We start from the raw sequence: 23,207 nt of genomic DNA, 5'->3' as shown, positions 1-23,207 counted from the left end.
GAAAGATCAACAGGGGATCCGGAGGAGCGGCGACGCCCCGTGAAACTCAGCCAGCGCGGCGTCACAGCAGAGGCGTGTCGGCGGCCTGGTGCTGACAAGGTGGCCGACTGGCTGGAGCGGCACCGTGGCAGGCAGAGCGCCGCCGTCAGCGCAACTGCGCCGCTGTCGGTGAGCCGCTGCAGGCGAGGGCAGCGCCTCCGAGGAACGGGGAGGGGACCAGCCGGTCCGTGGAAGGAAAAGCCGGGCGGACGGCAGAGGAGCAGCCGCCGGAGGACGGTAGAATCCGTGCGCGGAGCGACTTCCAGCGGACTCAGGAGGTGTCGGTGGACGACAGAGGGAGCAGGTGACGGCGGCGGCGGCCTCCGTGGGCACGAGCTCGGGACACCAGAGGAGAGGGGGCGGGACGGCTCGCCCTTCGGCGGACGAGCCACGCCGTCGCCGGGGAAGGCGCGGCCCCAGATCCAGGCCTGGCTGAGGCAGCGCGAAGGCGGCTTGTCGGCGCGACGGGCCGGCGGCGCGTGGGCTCCGCGGTCTGCGTGTGGGAGATCGGGGAAGAAATCAAGAAAGACCCGTGTGTGTCTAATTGGTTGAAGGGTAACTTGTGAAAAAGAAAACTGAGGGTGTTTTTGCATAATGTACAGACATTTGAAGACATTTTTATTGAAATAGCCTCTAAACTTGTTGCGGCAAGTTTACAAATAGCCCTGAAATGATTGTGTCGGTGGCTTATCTTCAAAATGCCTTTGATGCTTAGATTTTTTTGAGGCTTTTTCTTCGTTACACCTTTGATATTAGAAGTTTTTTAGGCTTTTTATTAAAATTGCCTCCTTATCTTTGTTCTTCCAAGGCTTTTTATGAAATTGCCTGCCATAATAAGTAGTTAAGGCAATTTTTAAAAAAGCCTTTACCAAAATGCCTTCAAAGTTTGTACGTGGTACAGTGTCTTCATCTTTTTCTCGTGTTGTTTCGCAAGGACGGAGCTTAGAGCAGCTCCAGCGGGGAGACCTATTTGGTCCAACGTAGGAAGCTCGCAGTGGTGTTGATCTAAGATTTACTTAGCATTTTCGCCTATTTCACATAAGTGGTGCCACCTACAATGGTGTTGAAGCCCCTCGGATGCCATGGGTTCGAAGGAAAAAAAAAACACTAGCACTGCTGTCCCTTTTCAGATTAGAGGCTCTAGAGAGTCGTCTTGTAGCCTCTGACAAGTGTCGGACTGATGAATCTTGAATCTTGACCCCCTGACGCGCGGGCGTCGATTATCAGCTCCTGCTGCTCGTCGTCCCCCGTCCCCGGCGACGCGTCTGCTCAAATTTCTTCTTGTGTTTTCAGACGGAGCGCCTACCCCGGGCTGAAATAAGCGGGCTCGTGCCACGGTGCCAGTCATGAGAATTGATTCGACCCACCTATTGATCGGACGCCGACGAAACGCGGTAAAGTAGGCCGCGAGCGACGACGCCCAGCCGATTCGCACACTCTCGCAAGCCCGTGTCGCGATTCGCGAACACCTGGCCAACGGCCCACGCACCACCACGGCCAGCTTCCCGAGGGTACGTGCTCGCGGCTCGGTATAGCTCGCGCGCGGCCGCGGTCTGGTGTGGCGTCACCTCCACCCGAACGAAGCCGCCGTCCCTTCTCCGCCGCCCTTTTGCGTGCTGCTCGCCGCTGGTGCCGCACGACGCCCGGGCTCTGACTCTTCCCCGTACGTCGCCGCCGGTACTTTGATCGACGGCTCGCTCGATATATGGTCGATACTCCACCGATTCGATGCTTCGCACGTGGATCCTCCATTGGTAGTGGTACTGACAACAATCGCAGCAAAAAGGCCGAACCCTCACCCGCCGGTTTTTTAGACGCTCGACCGACTCGCGCTTCGTCATCGCTCGGGATGCCGCTCCGGCCGGGTCGACCACCCCGCCATCCCGGCCGCGCGCAACTCTCAAGCACACTGCACACACCTCCGAAGATCGAGCGCACATCAGCCAGTCTCGCACGTACTGTGTCGCTTACTCTATACTTAACACACGGGCAAACAGAAAGGACACAAGAACCGGCAGCTCATGTGGGTGCCGAGCGAGCTCCCAACTTTTCAGAGTCCAAGACATACTTGGAACGGTTTATCGAGTTCATTGCTTATTACAAAACCACACATCATATACAGCGTCGATGGCGTTAATTACTTTACCAATCACAAAACATAGGAAGCCGGAGAGGGAGAGAGAGGTTTCTCCCAGAGAAGCAGGGCCGGGACACAAACCCCTATCAGCTCCGCCGGCTGATGTATGTACAGAGCTGGTATTACTATAAGACGGGGCCAGCAGAAATTCTTACCTGACAAGTATGCCAACTCCACCGACGCCCGCCATGAACACCAGCGGCACAAATGAAGCGCACAGAACGCCACGACGTGCAACAAGGCTGGCATGAGCGTCGTGTGCGCACGAACGTGCATTCCACGTGATGGCGGCCAAGACCTCCGCTAAGCCGACGACGCCGGCAAAGACGACGGAGACGTAGTAGGCGCACTTGTGGTCTTCGAAGACTCCGGCCGGCGCCTTGTAGATTGCCGCGGCGACCGACATGCACGCGGTGGTGAAGCCGGTGACGAAGACCAGCCATTCCACCGTCCACCGGCCCCTCGTCTCCACCGTGAGCTCGCCTGCCTCGATGTTCAGCGCTACCTCAGACATTCCTGGAGACCTCAACAGACTGCAAAATATTAATTTCGGGTGGTACTATACGTGTGGCGGGCTTGGTTTCGAGTTTCGACCATGGCTGATCGAGCGGGAGTATATAGAGTAAGATGAGCTCTCTGATCGATGGGGAGTACGAGGGTGTTTGTTTGGCGTATTCGGTTTGTCCTGATTTTAATTGGCTTCATACGTGTGGCCTGTACATATATGTACGAGTCTCAAGCTTCTCCAGAGCTAAAACCCACTCTCTAGTCAACGGTCTCTCTCTAGCTCAGTACTGTAGGTCAGGAGTCAGGACAACCGAATAAGCCAAATTAGGTCCCAAAAGACGTCTTCCAGATAGAATGAGTGTACACTATTTTTTGAGGTGGAACAATTTCTCTCTGGATCACAAGTGGGCATATTGTATGATGAAAATCTCAAGTGTGCATGATATATCGTAACTGACGTCCATTACTTATTTCAATTCTTTCTGGAAACTCATAAAAGAGATGAAAGGAGGCGAGAATATATCTCTAACGGAAAAAAAAAACGCACACTTCCTGTGAGGCCCCTCGCCATATTGCTCAAATTAATTACCGTCAGATTCTACGAAATCGGAGTGAAATATTAATGAGATTCGAATTTTCAAATCTCATTAATATTTAATGTATTATGATTTCAATAATTTTTGAAATATTAATACGGGGTATTTTATTTCAGTTACGAGTGGAAATTAGGGGAACCAAAATGAAACATAGGGGGCCGGTAATTTATATAAGATCGTCGACTTCTGTTTCTCAGACTTTTAACAACCGATTTATACAAGAAGGAGGGAGCTGCTGATTTGTCTGGCGTCCAATTCACCGGTGAGTAGGTTTGTTGCTCTTTGTTGCTCCGTGCTTGGTTAATTGTCCCACATCGGCAGTTGAGCAGCGGGTTTGAAACGTCACCGTGTATAAGAAGGGGAGCCGGGGGCACGTTTGAAACCATCTTTGCGCTTGGGGCAATGACGCAGCTAGTGAGGTTATACCGAGGCGCGTCAATTGCTGGTTGAAAACTATTTCCAAACCTCCTCTTTGGCCCTCATGGGCCACTGAGAATTTCTGGAAGGGTTCCCTCCTCATGAGGGTAAAACCCACAAAACTAAGCTTAAAATATTTGCCTAAACAACCCTTTACACACAAGGTAGGGTGCAAACTGCAAGGCGCAGATCGAGCCTCGCAAGCCTATCTTGGCAAGTTCTGCCCTAGAGAAAAGGATGCTCCATCTTGGCCATGTACCAAGCTTGTCGACTAGAGCAAGGACGCTTAGAGCAGCACACAAAAAGTACAAAAGAACAGGTGCAATACATGCATACATGGACTACCAGAGAAATCAGGCGGCCGACCAAAACAAACGAGCAAACGAGATGGCAGAAACAGTTTGAGTGAGCTGTAGAAACTCCGAAACAAGATGTGGCGGAGGACGAACAAATTTTTTGGTGTGGCCGAGTATACATCTAAGTTCAAAGGTGCAAAACAAATTCATATATAACACAGAGGCGCAGAGCCAACAAGTATAATGAACAGTGGACCGGGTTTTGGCTATTGTAGCCTGACGTAGCTGGAGCGTGGTAGGGTGGCGTGCTTACCTACGAATATTGTACTTGTCGCTCTAACCTGTTTTTTAGTCTTGAGCGGTCTTTTCTAGTTGTGTATCTAGTAATGTAGAGGCCATTGAACTCACGTGCGAGTTGTATTTGCTTAACGCGACGATGATAATCAATAAAATACTTATTGTTGAAAAGTTATAATCAACATGTGAAGGACCAATATAGAGTACTCCCTCCGTACAACAAAAGATGTCTCAAGTTTGTCAAATTTTGGATGTATCTATGTATGACTTAGTGTATAGATGCATTCAAATTTAGTCAAAGTTGAGACATCTTTTCTTAGACAGAGTGAGTATATCTTTTTTTGAGAGGTAATTTAGAGTAGGAGTATATAGGATATAGGATCGCCGGGCCAGCACAGCAGAGCTCTTACTTGACAAGTAAGCGAAGTCCACCGAGGCCTGCCACGAACGCCAGCGGCACAAACGAAGCGCACAGAACGCAACGGCGTGCAAGGCCTTGTGGGTGCTGGGCCTCATGGGCGCCGGACATCCATGTGACAGCGGCGAACACCTCCGCTAGGCCCAAGGCGCCGGCGCTGAGGACGGAGACGTAGTAGGCGAGCTTGTGATCGCCGAAGACGCCGGCCGGTGCTTTGTAGATCGGCAAGGCGACTGCCATGCACGCGGTGGTGAAGCCAACGACGCAGACCTGCCATTCCGGCTGCGGCCACTGCCGGCGGCCGTTCATCGCCGGCCCTGACCCGAGCTCTCCGCCGTCGATGCCGAGCGGTATCTCTATCTCTGCCATTCCTGGACGACTGAATGACTGCAACTAATGATTTCCCGGTGGTAAGGTGTACTGGTCAACTGGTATATATATGCAGCTTGTGGAATCCGATCCCTTTGGATCGCGTGGAAAAAAAAAATTATGCAGCTTGTGGTACAGCTGCCCCCGTGCGTGTTGGTGCGGTGTTGGCTAGGCTAGGTTGCAGCTTGTGGGTAGGGAATGCCGTCAGCCGTCAGGTGTGAACAGATGGGTCTCTCTTTGTCTATGGAATAGCCCGCTTAATATAAGAGTTGTTCTGTGAGCTCTTTTAGTTTGTTAATCTTCTATTGTGTGGTTTCGATCAGCTTGCGTCACTGCGTACCGTGTGCTAGCGAGAGTGGCAGGTTTCCATTTGTAATTTACTTTGGAGGGACGGCAGTCGGAAGGCGGTCTTCTGCTCATATTTCCGTGGGGGTTCAGGGTTTGGGAACTCGAGTGGGGGTTTAGACCAAGGAATCGATGAGAGTTTCCATTGACGTAAAAGTGTTTGTGATATTTTTTTCAGCTGTCTTGTTATTGTGAAGTTTTTTAGTTATAGATCAATCGAAATAATGTTTAGCCATCAGGTTTTAATCCAACAATAGCAAGTTAGACATGAGAGAATGAAGGTGACCATCGAATCTTAATCTAATGGCTCTAAACCATCGACCGAGATTTAAGGTGTATTCTTTAAAAATTAGGAGACTTATAAGGGAAAATATGCAGTGAAAACCCTTATTTATTTATTTTTTGAGGGAAGTGAAAATCCTTATTAGGTGAAAACTTGCGAACTTTGCTCGTACGCCATTAGATCTAAAACGTGTGGTTCAGATGAAATGTGGGATTACACCCCATCACTTAAACGCACTTTTCGCATAACCCCCTGCTTTTGTCCTTCTCTCTTCCCGTGCGCTATCCCTCGATCCCCTTTTTCTCGTTCCCCCGAGCTCTGAGGAAGCCGATGGCGAGGGGTCCAGCATGGGCGGCGGGCAGCTTGCAGCGTTGGGCACAGGCGCGGGATGCATCGGCTTCGGCAAACAGCAGCGGCGACCGCGGCCCCACGCGCTAGTGGCGGCAGCGGCGGACCTGTGCATCACGGCCGACGGCGTCCTATGCATCCCGGCAATCTGCAACCTGGGCATCATAGCTTCCTGCGACCTGTGCATCACGGCATGCGGCATATTTCTTTCTTCATTGCCGGGAGAAAAAAAATGGGGCCAGATTGTGGGGCGGCGGAGCTCTGGTCAGCGTATTGATTGACCTGGACTTGAGAGTGGCCGGGGTATCAGACCTGGGCAACCTAATTGAGAAATTGGAGCAGCAGAGAATCGCCAGCAATTGATTAATTTGGATGATGAGAAAAGCAGAGGACTCTGACGGATGCTTGGCGCCGATTGCTTGGCGAAGGATGCCGACGGGCTCCGCCCTGGCCATGAGCCCGTCCAGGCCCTCTATCCCCGTGGACAGCTGCTGCACCGTCAGGATCGACGTCATGCGGTAGAGCGCGAGGCGGCGGAGCTCGGGTCAGCGGAGCGCGGGGCGGCTGAGGACCGAACGGGAAGCGCCGGGCATCGCGGCCCGCGGCGGAACAGCACTTGGAGGCTCCATTGCGGCGGAAGGAATGAATCGTCGCCGGAATCGTTTTCCAGTGGGTAAAAACAAGGGGTTATCTGCGAAAAGTGCGTTTAAGTGATGGGATTGGAATCCCACCTCTCATCCGGACCACACATTTTAGATCCAACGCGTACAAGCAAAGTTTGCAAGTTTTCACCCAAATAGGGTTTCACTGGATATTTCCCTGACTTATAAATAGCCACACCTTTTTTTTAATTGACGTAAGAGTTTTTGTGATTCAGTACCGCGCCCGTTGGAAATAAAAATTACATATCGAAGTTTGCACGGTGTTTTTGTGTCATTTTGATTGTATGATTTCTAAATTGGATTCCGGAAATTGCACGAGTGAGGTCGAATGGCACCCGGGTGCACATGTCCCCTTTATTTCGAAATTCAAATGTGGATTTACAGAATTTGGAATATTCTAAAAAGAATCTAACATGTAGATGTTGAGATTTACACAATATAACAAGAATAAGGAAACAGAAAATGTCTTAAGTTACATTTCCTTTGTTTTTCCCCAGAAAACGAGAATTCTTGCACAACATATCCTGGAAGCGCATAATACTCTGTTATTGGCACGGGTTTTTTCTCGAAAAGAAGAATGGATCCCTGGCCTCTGCATCATTCGATTCACACAACTATTTTTATTGCAAGGTTATAAGAGTCATGCAATTCACCGATTAGCGACCGTAGTTACAAAAATGAGCCAACGGAAGAAAACAAAGGATAATGAGTTTATGTAGCACGTGATACTTTTTGAAATATTTTCTATCATTTTGAACCTTTTTTTTATACGAGGAGGATGTGCTCCCAGGTGCACTTGGGAATTTCCGCGCATTGCACAATATTTGTAAGATTTCCAACTCGCACAATTCTCATTGGATAAAGGATCAAAGGCCAGGATCACGGTCTTCGAAACAAATTTTCGTTCTCTCAAAACGGCCGACGCTTGCCTGTTCCAGTTTGTGCTCCGCGGATACATGGAGAGCATTGGAGCATGGATGCTAAGTTCAGGATTCGTTTAACCGGTTTTGAAGTTCACCTTCACAATTAAAACTCAAAACTCCTCCAAAGTTCAGGAAAACAATGCACACTTGCTACAAGTGGACAAGTACGTAGCATCCTTTTGTGTGAAATTAAATTTATAAATGCCCAGAGGTCTCGAACATAACCTGGTTTCCCCCGTTTCCGACAGCAGCCGTTCTATTCGATCTAAGTTGGCAGTAGCCTACGAGTTACTAGAAAGAAATTGGCGGCAGCTAGCGTACGAGTTAAAAAGAAGTTTTCAGCAGCAGTTAAGAAGACGCTGGCAGTAACCCAGGAAACAACGGAGAAGCTGCATGCACCCGATTTCCGCGCCGGTAACTCAGCCATCTCCTTCCCAGGACAAACTCGAATGGAGTACGACGATGATGATCCATCGGATGTAGTACGACAAATGTACTCGGAAATGGAGAACAGCGTGGGCTGGGTTGTCTTGATTAAGCCTCCACAGATTCTCAACGATAGATCCCCGATGCTCGTCTAGGTTCCTTGTTTAGTCTCGTGATTTCACTATCAGGTATACGTACGTGGGACGCCCCGATGCTATGCTCGGCTAGCTATCCGTATGACTGTATCCCTCTGTCGGTCTGTAAGGTGCCCTATTGGGCAATGGCCATGAGGCCATCGACAACGTTCAAGCGAACCGATGAATGTGTTGACTCGCTCACACGTGGTACCGACGAGGACACCGGTTTTCCTCCGACTCACCAGATACATGTCTTTTCCGATGCTCCAATTCATTCAATCCTAGAGGTCGGAGCATGTCCCATAGGCAAATGCCTGATGTAAAGACCTAATGAATGAGGAAAGATGCATAGTATTTCCCCCGATCCATGTTAATTGTCTCAAATTTGTTAAAATATGGAGATGTATCTATGTCTAAAAAACGTCTAGATATATGTAATATTTCGACAATTAATATGGATCGGAGGGAGTACAATTTAAGATTATGGCTAGAATTGCATATGCTTTTGACAGCTACTCTTTTATTTTATACATGTGATCTATTGTACGTAGTATCACATGGAATCTATGGCTTTTCGAACGGAACACAAAATTTTCTCACTGATATATTAAATGATCACTGTATAAATGCTAAGTTCATTAAACAAAAAACACAGCAGGGACGTCTTAATTTAGGTTATGTTTGATATTACAGTGAATTCTCGGAAGTAATTATGTTTTGACATCTGTTTTTGTCGGTATTATTGTTTGACTAACCAACCTTTTATATTGATTTTACCCATTTTTCCAATTATTTTAAAACGGTGGTTTGACTACTTTAGTTATTCAACCAATATATCACAACTTAATAAAAATAAACATAAATGGCAGCAACGGTTCCAAACAAATATGAAGTTGCACTAAATCTTCGAAGTTGACATTTCTAGCTCTTTTCATTTGCATCTTGATAATTATCCGATCCTTTGGTGACAAAACAGGGCACGATCAAGATAGTTTTCTGCAAATTCATTAAAGAAAGAGACAAGTACCGAACTTCTTTTTTTTACAAACAACTGCAAAAGAAAACGTGAAAATGATCCTATGCTGGAACGACACAGCTCGGGTGTACAAGTACCAGCACTAGGAACTTCTAGCCGCCACGAGAAACGCCATATGTCACAAGTTATTTCTTCATAATTACTTGTAAGTTTATTCAGACTAAATATCCATTACAGCCACGGTGCTTTGAATCTTAAACACAAAAAACTAGGAAGTGGCTGCATAAGACTAAGAATTGCCTCGAAATCTCTAAAAAAACATCTTCGGCGGGCTCGTGAGAACTGACAAATCTTGACCAACTTTAGAGCCCAATGATGCAAGGAAGCCAACGCGCAGTAGGAGCCCATGTATCAGTGGGTCGCAGGCCAGGCCGCATGCGCGTTGGATCCCGTGGTAGTCCAGCTAACTGTCCAAGGTAAGCCCATGGGCCCGTCCGATAAGACCAACGGTGTGCCTCGCTCGGTCGCTCGCATCGTAACGAATCAACCGCCGCTCGTTATACTCGTTAATCTTAACGGACATCAAACTCTGTTCAGCTCGGTTCGTTTGCTGCTCGTGAGCGCTCGTTGGGTGCTCGTTAGCGGTGAAAAAAATAGGCATCATGTATGCAGAAAAATGACAAGCAAAGCATTTGTACATCATTATATAATAAGTCCATAACAAATAAGACTAATAACCATTCAGGCTACAAGACAAATACTCATAAGACTAGAAACCATTACAGTTTCTGTGTTCTCATACAGTACAATACAAAAACACTAATAAGACTAATATTAGTTTGACGAGAGTACGAAACGAGGAGAGTGGAGACCCGACTGACCTAACGAGTCTTGGGCTTGGGCCGCATTCAGGCAGTTGGGCTGTTCGGGAGGGTGTGCTGGGCCTAACAAGTCGTGGGTTATTGTGTTTGGTTCGACCGCCAAACGCCAGCTAACGAGCTAAAGAGCATGCTCGCGAGTCTCGCTAGCTCGGTTTGTTAAGCTCTTTAGTGTTAACGAGTTTCAGAAGGTGCTCAACTCGGCTCTTTAGTCTACCGAGCCGAGCTCTTAACGAGCCGAGTACCAAACGAGTCGAGCTACTCTCCGAGTACCGAGTAAAATGTCCAGGCCCATGTTCCCCGTGCCCTCCAGGGAGATGACGTGCACCCGTGCAGGAGATTCACGGTAGCGAAGCCGATGACGCAGAGCAGCCATTCTATTGTCCACGTACCGTCCCCTCGTCCCCGCCTCGACGTTGAGCGCTACCTCACCCATTCCTGGAGAGTATGTGGAGACCTTGGCAGACCGCAATAAATTTTTGGTGGAACGTGTGGGAGGCAGCTTGGTTTCGACTTTCGACCATGGCACTTTCTGTCCAAGGCACTAAGACAGTCCTTCAGCAGACGCCGCAACGGTGAGTCTCTGACGAGGGATCTCGGGTTTGGATTTGGATTTGGCGAGTGTATGTTGTTGATTTTGCTAAAAATGAACTCCTTGTGAAACGTGGCATCAGACAAGTGCGCCCCTGCCTGTAAGGAATCGTATGAAATAGTCAAACCACTCGATTGGGCTATTCGAAACAAATTGTCTAAAAATGTGTGGTTTTGCGGGTCGGTTTTGGGATAAGTGTGGTTCGACGATACCACTGTCTCAAAAAGTGTTTTTTTAAAGTTTACTTTTAAGATTCGAAACAGACAACGAAAAAAGAAATAGAATGCATCTAGATATTAATCCAACGACTCTGATTCATCAATTTAAATTTAAGTTTTTTGCTTAAAAATCAGGCGACAGAGATGATATAGCCACACACACACAAAAAAAAAGAGTCAGGTTACTTGGGCCGTTCTGACCTTGCCATTTGTGGCCTCGTGGGCCTTCAAAGTCTCTGAGTCAAACACCATGCATTATTCTAAAAAAAAGAGCACGATACATGATCTATATAAAATTGTGATTTAAAATAGTTTGAGAAGCACAATCGAATCGATAATTCTGCCACTTTACTCCAAACCAAACATCCAATCGGACAATGTACAATTTTTTGAGCGTTGACCTATCATAAACTACACCTGTACATGGCGGATACAACATGCATCCGTCATGCCGTGATGGCTGGCGTTGCGTCATCGATCACAAAACATTGGGGGGTCGTGTACAGCAAACACTTTCATGAACGCTCTGATTGCGCCCCGGCCCCCCACCCCCACACACACGATATGGTACTTCTTCTGTTTCACAATAAGTGACATGAATTTGTATATATTTATGTACAAATTCAAGTCACGAAATCTTCTTCCGTTTCACAATAAGCGACATATTTCGTGACGGAGGAAGTAATACTCCTGCAAACAAAGGACCAATTAAAAAATAGGTAAGGCCGCCGGGCCGGACCGCGCCAGAGGCCAGAGAGCTCTTACTTGAAAAGTAAGTGAACTCCACCGAGGCCTGCGACGAACGCCAGGGGCACAAGCGAACCGTACAGGACGCAGCGGCGTGCACGGCCATGTGGGTGCTGAGCCGCCTGATGCGGGCCGGACATCCAGGTGATGGCAGCGAACACCTCCGCTAGGCCCAAGACGCCGGCGACGAAGACGGAGACGTAGTAGGCGAGCTTGTGGTCGCCGAAGATGCCCGACGGTGCTTTGTAGATCGCCAAGGCGACTGCCATGCACGCGGTGGTGAAGCCGACGACGCAGACCGGCCATTCCGTCTGGCCATTCCTTCCCGGCAGCCCCGGCACAAGCTCGCTGGCTTCGACGCCGAGCTCCAGCGTCGACTCGGCCATTCGTGGACGTCCGATTGCGCTGGAATAAAAATTTCAGGCCAAAGCTAGCTCAAAATATCAGAATTTGACCTGAGAGGCTGAGATTTATTTCAAGGGGTCAAGGACTCAAAAGGTGCTGGAGAGCGAAGCTGCTCTCGTATCATGGGTATATAAAGAGCTGTGTGTGAGCCACCTTAATTTGTTTTGTTGCCTTGTTGCTCTAGATTTTTTTTGAGTAATCTTGTTGGTCTAGATTTCGACGGTTAATTTGGGCTTTGCGGCATGGCGTGTCGACTGCGTGTGCTGAGGGTGACATGGTCCCGACAAGAGAAACAAAGGAGGAAACTTAAACCATGATACATGTTGGACGAAGAAATAAGGATCAATATATTGTTGGCGTGAGTAATTAGCTTCATTTTATTTTTTTATTTTTTTTGTTCTTGCGATGGGAATTAACCCTTTTGTTTCTCGGATGTGTAAAATTTGACATTTTTTGCGCCAAAATTTAGTCCATCGATCTCATTTGCATAAAATATACACCTTTTCCGGAAGAGTGAAAGTACTGTGACTGATCTATCCTCGAAAATGTAAGTGGGTACTCCCTCTGTTCCAAAATTTAGTATGTATAACTTTTGTTTACGGCCAAATTTTTGAAATTTTGACCAACCATATAACAAAAACAATCAACGTCTATGGTACTCCGCTTAAATAGCGAACTAAGCCATTTAGCGGCGCAAAAATAGCTTAGCTTTCGCGGGAGCCTCTCAGAACGCTATAGCGTGCTATTTAGAGCTTTGGTACCAATTGAATTTCATTAGATACATTGTGAAATATATTTTCGTAATATCTTTGTCTTGGTTGCTATAAATTTGGTCAAACTTTATAAAGTTTGACAGTCAACAAAAATGATGTGTCCTATTTTGAAACGGATGGTGTATACAACAGAACAAATTAATCAGCACAATTAATCCCCAAAATCTTTGCTTATTGACTAAGCAACCTTAATGTGGCGAGTGTACAAGTAGTATAGGCTCGATCATCTTAAAATACTCTAGCGCTTGGATATATACATATGCAGTACTAGTAAAGAGTAAAACATTTTCACACTTGGACCCGGTACAAAATGACTGCGACTTAATTTTGTTTGCCTGATCGTACGCAAGAAATGTCGTCATGCAACATGCAACATGCATTTTGAGTGGCAATAAGCTTTGAAACGAAAATGTAATGCAAAGCCTAAGCGATATTCCATTCTCGTCCTTTCCTTCTCGGACAAAAAGGGACATTCTATTCTAGTAAGCCAGGAAATTAACGTGGAGGAATCAGCCTCTGTCCTGCACTTCTGCGTCGATTGCTCAGCCACCCAGGAATAAATATTGCATGCATGCATGCATATCGCCGATCTGATGTTGAAACGTGAGAGGGTGGACCATAGATGCAATCGACTCCCTTTTTCTCCCGAAGTGGAGACAAATTAAAACGGCCCGGCTGGTAGGTTATCTGATCGATTAAACGGATTCGATCCTGATTTTTTTTTTTGAAAGACTTTCATCGACCTTTCCGAGGTCTCCGGTATATACACCTCGATCTATCGATACATCGATCGATGTTGACATCTCCCACCCTGCAGGTAAAGTACAAAGATACGCCGTATGCGCGGCCAATTAGACGAAAGCAACGCAGGGAAGCAGTTCATGACAACAACAACACCATGCATATAGTCTACTTATTTACGAATCCGGAGTATTTCAAACCGGCCACATAGTGCGGTGCCCCTAATCAGCTATGCCCAAGTTACACTACCCAAATTGGGACCTTGGGTCAATCAGGCGTCAGCGAGTTGCCGGCACAGCCGCTGCAACTTGGCGACTTGGTCACAAACGTATTGGCTCTTGTGTCGTCCATGTAGAAAGCCGTCTTGTGAATTCCATTGGTAACTTTTTTTTTAGATGATTCCGTTGGTAACTTGGTTAGAAACGTATGGCTCCATTTCTACGAGGTACCAGTACCACCTTTTGTTCATGAGCGGACTGATGCTCGTTATCTTTTGATTGTTGAAAACTTAAGCAATTTCGAGAATAACAATTTAATGAGTATAATTTCAGAATATAGATCATGACGACAGTAGCAACTGACACATGCCAAAAATATTCGAAGTATTTAACAGCACAACGAACAACAATATGAACTCGCAGATCATAGCTAAACTGTAGATCGGATCACAGATTACATACTGTTGCGATGAAGAAGAAGCCGTGACGATGACTTGACTTGACGACGTTCCTGGCGACGAAGACAGCGGCACGTAGCACCGCCCGACTTGGACGGTAGATGACCCGTGGTGAAGGAAGCGAGTAGTCACGCAGAGCGCTTTCCAAAAACCTTATTCGTCCTTTCCCGTACAGGATCGCAAAGGCGAAAAGTTCCGGAGATCTGCTCTCCCGTTCGCTGGTGCACGCCGGCGCTCGGCATGGAGTAGACTACGACGATGGCGCAAAAGGGAGAGACAGGCGAAACCCTAGCTCGGTTTGATGTGTGGTACCGATCGAGGAACGGGGCGGCTCAATATATAGTCACGCGGGTATAGATCGGTTCGGTTTAGGAAACATGAACCGACTCCAAAAAATATGCACGCGTCCGTAACAGATTTCAAAAATACCTCGCGCGTGACAAAAATCTCCAAACCACGTGAGGAGATAGAGCCCGGCCCCACACCGACACGCGTTGGCATCGAAATCGATCCACGAAACGCGGCGCGACGAGCGAAGGAGGAGCACGCGTGGGGATTTTCCCTTGCTCACCTTGCTACTAGGTGAGAAGCAACATCCCTTACTTGTGGTCTCACTCACTCTAAACTAGCAAAGTGGAACTATTCCCACTTCCCTTATCCCACTTCATGAATGGGCTTTTGAGATTTTCAGAATTTATTAACGTTGGGCCTTGGGCTGATCAGCCCCACCCAAATTCTAAATATTTTGCTTCGAATGGGGAAAAGTGTACCAAACCATCAATTTTCAAGGGATTGATCCCATGTCATGAATTTCCACCAATGGAAATTTAGAGATGTTCTCATTAGATAACGAAATTCAGATCAACTTGAAAATAAGAAAAATTCTTGATCGACTTAAAATTAATAAACATTCTTACAAAATCAACATATTTTGAAACAACCAATCTTTATGTTTAATTTTATCTATTTTTCACAAGTTCTTTTTAACAATGACATGACTTTATTTATTGAAAGAGACATCACAACTGATTGGAAAAAAAAACTTATAAAATGACAACAAAAGATTCTGAGTAAACTAAAAACTTTGAAGTCAGCATCTTTAACTTCGCTATTTGCTTATTGGTAATTTTTCAAAGCTTTGAGGACGAAACTACAGACCGATGATCAAGAAGACCAAAAGCATGGATTCACAAGTTGTGAGATCCACTAGCTCTACGGAGTAGACATATATTCCGTATCAAATCTCAATATCTCGTCAATAAGGATATATAAGTTTGAGATACCTTTGTTCTGTATGCCGCCACCTCCACTCCTCGGTGACTTACAGAAAAATGTGACAAAATTTTAAGCAAAATGTTGATCCATGGTTTTCCCTCGCCTCTAAGCGTCAAATCGGCTGTTCGAGGTAAGGGGAATCGACAAAGCTCATAATGGTGGTCTCTTCCCCAATGCCTAGGCTTTCTTATGACGTCGCCCCTTTTTTTGCATAATGCCTTGTTGAATCGCAAAATTGGCTACAAAATCTAGGAATTGGAATTCTAGCCAATTCCAAGTGAACTGGGAGACAATTAAAACGAGCTTGTCTCAATTAAAAAGTGGTGGTTTGAAATAGTTGAAAATGAGGTCGTCAGACAAGGTAGAATAATATTATAATATAAAAATATGGGAAAAAAATTATAAATAGTTATTACATTATTGATAATATACATACATAGACATTATGTTTCATATTATTGCAAGATATGAGTATATGCTAAGAATATGAAATTATTTAATGCATTATGTAACAAATAAGAAAATAATATATAAACATGAATAATATTCGAAATATTACGCATGCATGAATACTATCATTATGTATGCAAAATAAATATTAATATAGAATTATCATTTCTATATTAATCAGCCCATCAGATTTCAGGCCGATTGATCAGCCCATCAGATTTCAGGCCGATTGATCAGCCTATGTATCAGTGCGTCGCGGGCCACGCCGCACCGCGTTCGATCCCGTGGCAGTCCAAAGGTAGCCCATGGGCCCATCTCATAAGGACCGCGGGCCAACGGTTGTGCCTCGCTCGCACCCCCACCCCTGCCCTCTCTTCCTCCCCGGCGGCACGCCGTCGCCGAGCTCGCTCGCATCGCGACGAATCAACCGCCGCGCGTGGCCGCGTCAGTACCCTAGCCACCAATCTCCGACGACCTCGGCTCGTTTTCCTCGAAATTTCGGGGCCGCGTGACACCTCCCATCTGCTACCGAGAGGGGCGACGTCGGGATGTCGTTCCGAGGCGGCCGTGGGGGGAGGGGAGGCGGCGGGAGAGGCGGCCGAGGAGGCCGCGGCGGGAGGGGAGGGTTCGGGAGCTCGATGCTCCACCAGGCCAAAGAGCACTCTCCCTACGAGAACTTCCCGGTCAGTCTCATCCGCTCTCCACACTCCTCCCCCCTCTTCTCCGTGACCAATTACCAACCGCCTCGCCTCGCATCGCCTCGCAGTGTGTGATTGGCGAAATAATTGGGGTCGAGATTCACTTGGGTTTTCTCTTTTGCGCCCCCGTGCAGGAGATCACCCTGCCGGAGATGACCTGCGCCAAGGCGACCAACGAGGAGAAGGCTCTGATACTCTCCACACTGAAACTGGAGGAGTTTCTGAGGAATTCCTGCTACCGCCTAGAGTTGGAAGCCCCCAAGAAAAGTACCGTGACTGAACTTATCATGACTGATACGCTCATTTCCTCTTGCTGCACAATTTGATGTATTGCTTCTCAATTCAACATTTGTTAGTATGTGGTCGTGGTTTGAAGAATTGTTACTTCTCGACTGAACACTTTAGTTGTGGAAGTAGTTTATGCTTCTGTCGAGTAATTGGTCAAGTTGTACTTAAGCTTTTTTTTCTCCAGTTTTTGAATGAAAGCGAACAGCTTCTTTTTTTGCCCTCTTTGTTCTACGTTGGTTAACTAGGAATGACTAAATTTCCATTATGTATTCCAATCCGCTTGTGTAGATACTAGAATCTCTTGATAAAGAAGCCATGAATGCTCATTTCTAAATATGGAGGAGTTCACTTATATACAGCCTGATATGTTGTTGGCATTGGCCACATTTTTTTCTTATCTACGCTGTAGAATTATAAAAAAACTCCCTCAGGAACTTAGTCTAATTGGCATTGTTGTATTTGGTGTTCAATTATCAATTTGTATTTTATACTAGTTGCAGCTATATCTTCGGGGCCTATGTGAATGATAGGAACAATTTTGCCAACTCATAGCAACAGTCAATATCGTTCGCTTCCTATCTTGTATTGGTAGCAATTTCTACTTTGTTTGTTATTTTTTTTTTTGATTACTTATTTTCTTACTTGGCATCTTATCAGAGGATGAAGACAAAGAGATTGAAAGATTTTCTGATAGGAAACGCAAGACACAAAGCAAACGTGAAGCTCTTGCATCATATCTCAAACTAACTCCTTCAAATTTCCCTGTGGAACTCTTACAAGGTATTCTTGAATATATTGGTGTACATAACCTGCTATATGGTCGCAGCATGATAACCCCTGATATCATGTCACTTCCAGGTTCTAGACGAGTGCAACCAAGCAGCAAGAAACTTCGGTGGGATAGAGACTCAGGTTTGCTGTATTTCACAAAACCAAAAGAAACTTCTGTCATGAACTTATGTACACGCCTATGACATCTCATAGGAATAAAATTTAAGGAAACTGTGGTCCATGCAAAAATTAAATTCAAAAGTCTATTTGAGAAGCGAAGAGACCTAAATAAAACTTGCAGGGCTTTACTTTAGCCAGACGTACATAGATTGATCTCTTATATGATTGTTGTCTTGTTTGGCAGATGAGCAGGCATTTGATGTATTTGAGAAGCTCGAAGAGAAGTACAAGGCAAGTTATCATTACCTTATACTTCTCTTTTCAAATTCAGAATTAATTGGCAGAGCATCTTTACATCATAGATACATTATTACACTTTTGCTGATTCTCATTTACCTTATTTTAAAAAAATTCATAGCCGCCTAAAACATGTGACTGCTATTGAAGAAAATTATAGTTAACTCGTTTAAAGTCTTATACTCTGTTTCACATCACGTTGATTTCTCTATATGAAATCGGGAGCGTGCTCCTTTTCTCTGGAAAAAAAAGTCTTATGCTCTGTTTCACATCATGGAAGTAGAAGTTATGCCGGCATGTTAGGAGAAGCATGCAATCCTGTTTGGCTGATTTTGTTTGTTTTGTTAGCTTTTTACCTTGAAATAGATATTTGGTACTTGCAGGATGGAGAAAAGAAGACCGAAAAAGATGGTGATGGTGATGAGGAGGAGGATGATGAGCAGGAATCAGCAGAGGAGGAAGAAAGTTCAGATGATGATTACAATCAGGTGAGTACCTTGGAACTCTATACATTCATATTTTTTAGTAAGAAAAATTGGGTGTTCGATGCTTCATATTTTTGGCAAAATTTTATGATGTAAGAGTGTTCCTTCACATCAGCAAATATGAAATGGGTAGGCCAGCTATGTGTCAGTTCCTTGTCTTTCGTATTGTCTTCTCTAACACTAATACCTTGACTCCCATGGTCCCACCCTGTAGAATATTGAATTTGATGATGATGACGATGACTGGAATCAAAAGGAAGAAGCACGTAAGTTTCCATTTGAACTTCTATACACACGGCATCTACCTTATTTTCCTTATAAGTCAAACTCATATTCACTTGTAAACCTTCCTAAAGAAGAGCTCTTTCGTTTGACAGATGAAGACTACTATGATTAATGATCACTGGTCTCGGAGAATATCACTGGTCTTGGAAAATATTAACCCCTTCGCTGATGTTTAGTTTTCTTGATATTTCTTCTTTGTTTCAACTCATTGAGCATTTTTTGTTGGGAGTGGTGCCTAGTTAGGTAATTTGAAATAGTTATTCTTTGTGAGTCTTTCTGTCAAAGAGGTCATATGGTTTATCAGAAACTCAGGCATGTCTGATTAGGCTGCCAATGTTTCTATTGCGCTGTACAAGCACTGATTCATCTGTCATTCATGTGCATTTCATGAAAGAAACTTAGCAATTGATGATAGGCTTGGATGCAGAGCTGTATACTTGAGGCCAGGAATTCAAACATAAGTCTCTTTCCCAAAATGGCAAGTGTCCCTTGTGGTTAGTTTTGAGGGGATCTCCGATACCCTGCACAGGTGACTCTACTTCCGCACACGTCCTTGTACAAGGAACACCGGGTGCCCGGCGTTGTGGTCGCAGCAGCAGCAGCAGTCTCTCCAGCTGCCATCGCGCCCTTGACACAACTTCTTGCAAATCTCTCATTTGTTGCAAATTTGCAATAACTGAATCTTCTGACATTGACGTCTGCCAGCAACCTGAAGCCCTGTGCTGTCCCTCGCTGAATCCATAATTTTATTACTCGGAATTATGGGTGCTATGTCCTGACGTCTACCACAGAAGAAGCACAGGAAACAAACAGAGCATTTGTATATATATTTTTCCCATTGGTATAACATTTCCTCCCTTGAAGAACCTGAATCGTCGAGAAGACGAACCAACAAAGAACTAACTTTACATAACCTTTAGGTAAAGATTGGGCTTAAATTAGGAACTCTAATTGCATCACAGCGCAGAACTTGGAGGCGGTAGCAAGAAGTTGAGGAGAGCTTCGTTGAACCGCTTTGGGTCCTCCTCATGGGGCATATGGCCAGTGTTCTGCAGGATCTCCAGCCTTGCATTCGCACCTAGCTGCCTGCATCGCATTCATCTTGCATAAGCTTCATTTCATTGTATAAAAGGTGAATCGGCAACATGTCACAGATGATCAATTGTTGCATGCAACCAATTGAGTAAGACTGACCTTGCCACCTGGACTGCCTTCTCTATGGGGAAGATCTGATCATGCTGTCCCCACAGCACAAGGACTTGCTGAAACATGGGGGCAGAGATTGTGTAAAAGAATAAGGATGGGTTAAACTTTGGCAGGTTAGTAATTATCAAGGTAATATATGTGCAGTCTTGTGTTGTTGTGCTTGCGTGTCTTGTGCAGAAACTGTAGGGCGATTTACCTGGCGGAGGGGTGTGAGCTGGAACTTATCTTTGTCCCCCAGGGTTATCCCTTTGATCAGCTCCTGCTTCTCCTCTATGCTGTCGCTGTAGAGGAACTGCAACACATTTGCCAAGTTATTTGGTACTGCTACTGAAATCACGAGGCTGTTCATGTGCTACAAATCATACTGCTGCATTTGTAATCTCCGCAATCAACTATTAGAATCCAATCTACCTAATTAAACTATAAGCTTGATCACTCACACGGGCAATTGTGACTCTGGCTATAGTCTGGAAAAAGAGGAAGATGGAAGCTAGAAGAATGGCGCGCCACCTAGCACTAGACGCACGCACGTAAACAGGCTAAAGTGGCCAGGACGTAGACGTACTCCATCCTGTGTCGGAATTCGGACAAGGTCGTGGGGAAGGCGACCGCCGTCGTTCGTTGGGAATAACGGTAGGTAGGTCGGCAGGCAGATGGATGCATCAGCTCAGGTCGTTCACCTGTCCGATCGATCCTTCACCAACCGCCAGACAAAAAGCATCGGCAGGATGGGGAAACGCAGGGGCTCACTCACTCACTCACTCACTGCTCATCAAAATTTCGATTTGGTTTAAATTTGTCACGTAAAAGTCAAACAAGCACGTCCTGTAAGAAAAACGAATTCCCGGCGTGTGTCTCTTGATCAGAACTCAGGACTACGAGCAGAGGCTCCCAGGCATGGCGGTTGGTGGAGAAGAAGCTAAACGAACGAACGATCGATCGACAGTGGCCTGGCCGTTAATGGATTACCTGGACGAGGTCGCGGAGCACGAATCCCGGGGTGAACCGGCGAGGCTTGTGGTAGGCGAGCTCCATGAGCCGCCGCATCCGCTCGGGCGTCCGCGGCAGCATCAGGTCCTCCACGCGCTCTGCCACGGCGGCAGCACTACTAGCACCGGCCGCAGCCGCGCGCAGCAGCAGGGCGCGGTCGTCGTCGGCGCCCTTGAGCAGATCGGAGCTCGCGATCACCACCCGGCCCACGCGGCCCGGGCCCAGCAGCCTCGCCACGTGGTACGCCACGAAGCCCCCGTAGCTGGTCCCGACCACCGACACCGGCGACGCGCCGGAACCGGAGGGGACGATGGCGGCGATGAGCTTGGCGACCGCCTCGGCCTGGTGGGCCTCGGAGCGGGCCCCGGGGCCTTGGGCCGACGTGCGGGAGCCCGGCCCGAAGAAGAGCAGGTCCGGCACGACCAGGCGGAACCGGCGCGAGAGCGGGCCCACCTGCCGCCGCCACTGCCACGTCGCCGGTGGGCCGAAGCCGTGGAGAAGGACCAGCACGGGCCGGGGATCGTCGTTGTCCTTCTCGCGCGCGCCATCAGGAGGAGGGAAGCGCCAGCAGTGCATCGTCGTCGTCGCGGCGCCGTCTTCGAGGGCCACGGTGGACTCGACAAGCCCCGCTGCCGTGAACCGCCGCCGGTAGTAGGCGTCCAGCAGCGCCGCGATGCCCAGCGACGCCGTCGACATGGTAGTTGGATCTTGGATGGAATTGAGCGATTAACCGATCGGCTGCTGGGGGAGAGTCAGTGGAGATTGGAGAAGGGCGGCGCCTTTGCGGTTGGTACTTGGCGACGGGGTTTTTATATGGGCATAATATATGCATGTCTGTCTGCTCCCGAGTCTCCGTCGATGGAGAGAGGAAGATAAACAATGGATGTACCGCCGTTTTCCCATGCACAGGTCTCTTTCGATCTGGTGAGTTCGGCTCAAATGCGGCAGGATTTTATTTTTTGTACAACAAAATAAGCGCAAAACTTGATTTTAGAGATTAGACGTGAGTCACGTGACACGTCGCAAGTTTGCTTAAAATTAACAAGAGCTCGTGATTGTTCACTGGACTGAGTTTGCCTTTTTTGAGACGAAGGAGCCATGCTCCCGATTTCATATATAGAAACCGCGCCAATCCACAGTGTACCAAATTCTGACAGTCACAGCAAAAATATACAAAATCTGAGTCTAAAACAAATCTGAATCATCCATGCCCGTCTCGTGGGTTGTTGATTTTTTTGTGCAAACATTTCGTGCGTTGTTGTCCCGTCTTCGGTGCGTGGTCTTGGATCCCGGGGCAATGGGCATGCAAGGTGGACATCGCGGCCGGCTCTGGTCAGAGGCGTCAGGTAGCGCTTATGGGGTGGTGATGTGGATGCAGATGCCAGACACGAATGTCATGGCGTTGCGGTCAGATGTGATGGTTATGATGGTAGCGGCACGGATGTCGCTGGCCGCCAAGGAGGTCACGTCACTGGGTTTTGGCACTGTCCTATTTATGGCCGCAGATGTTTCTTCCATGACCACGGTGATGGTCGTGGTTGGGGCCGATTCAGTGGCTTTCATTGGAATGGGCGGTTATGTCGGTGGTGGCACCAATTTCATTGGAGGGGCTCGTGAGTTCAAGATCATCCGAAGGTCCTCAATCATGGAGATGGAGGCAATGCAGCGGCGGCCGTTGTGGTAGTGATGTCTGTTGCTACTGCCAATGATGTTTTTGTGAAAAACGGCGATGAAGATAGGTTGAGCAAGTGACCTAGGAAGACCGATGAGCTTGGACATCTGGCTATAGGAGTTGGTTCTTTCTCGGGGGTTTGCTTCTTTTCGGTTTTCAGGAACTGAGCTTTATGTGTCAAAGATGCTACTGGGTGTCACTTTGATGAGTTCTAAGGTGACATGAGGGCATTAGCCTAGGAGGTGTTCATTCTTAGATTCTTGTCATTTTGAGTTGTAATAATTGAGATCTGATCGCTACGTACGACTTCAATAATATCAAGGTTGTGTGCATCAATTGATACAGAGGCCGGCATAATCATAATCCTTTTTCAAACAAGAAAAAAAGAGTCAGTGGTATCTCGTGTGTTTGATAAGTTGTATCACTTGTGGTTTAGAGTCTCGAGACTATAGTTCAGGACAACA

General features: G+C 46.9%; 2 protein-coding genes and 1 non-coding gene across 3 annotated transcripts; 2 read left to right on the top strand and 1 right to left on the bottom strand.

Moving 5' to 3' along the window:
• The first annotated feature begins 3,663 nt into the window (after positions 1-3,663).
• Positions 3,664-3,811, top strand: LOC112270336. The gene has a single exon (XR_002962728.1). It is a non-coding gene; the product is annotated as a U4 spliceosomal RNA (small nuclear RNA).
• A 12,448-nt stretch (positions 3,812-16,259) lies between these two features.
• On the top strand, positions 16,260-19,248 carry LOC100844933 (glutamic acid-rich protein). Its single transcript, XM_003559924.4, has 8 exons — positions 16,260-16,614; positions 16,764-16,896; positions 17,575-17,697; positions 17,776-17,829; positions 18,053-18,099; positions 18,489-18,593; positions 18,805-18,856; positions 18,968-19,248. Exons 1-8 carry the CDS (start codon positions 16,480-16,482, stop codon positions 18,985-18,987), a joined length of 669 nt encoding a protein of 222 aa, XP_003559972.1. The 5' UTR covers positions 16,260-16,479; the 3' UTR covers positions 18,988-19,248.
• Positions 19,249-19,676: 428 nt separating this feature from the next.
• LOC100830702 lies at positions 19,677-21,907 on the bottom strand. Its single transcript, XM_003562658.4, has 4 exons — positions 21,051-21,907; positions 20,278-20,373; positions 20,070-20,137; positions 19,677-19,961 (listed from the first exon to the last, which is right to left on the bottom strand). The coding sequence occupies exons 1-4, from the start codon at positions 21,765-21,767 to the stop codon at positions 19,832-19,834; spliced, it is 1,011 nt and encodes a 336-aa protein (XP_003562706.1). The 5' UTR covers positions 21,768-21,907; the 3' UTR covers positions 19,677-19,831.
• Positions 21,908-23,207: the final 1,300 nt, after the last annotated feature.

This window comes from Brachypodium distachyon, chromosome 1 (assembly GCF_000005505.3).
Source record: "Brachypodium distachyon strain Bd21 chromosome 1, Brachypodium_distachyon_v3.0, whole genome shotgun sequence".
In the NCBI taxonomy this organism is placed as follows: domain Eukaryota; kingdom Viridiplantae; phylum Streptophyta; class Magnoliopsida; order Poales; family Poaceae; genus Brachypodium; species Brachypodium distachyon.
This window is presented reverse-complemented; position numbering and strand designations above follow the sequence as displayed.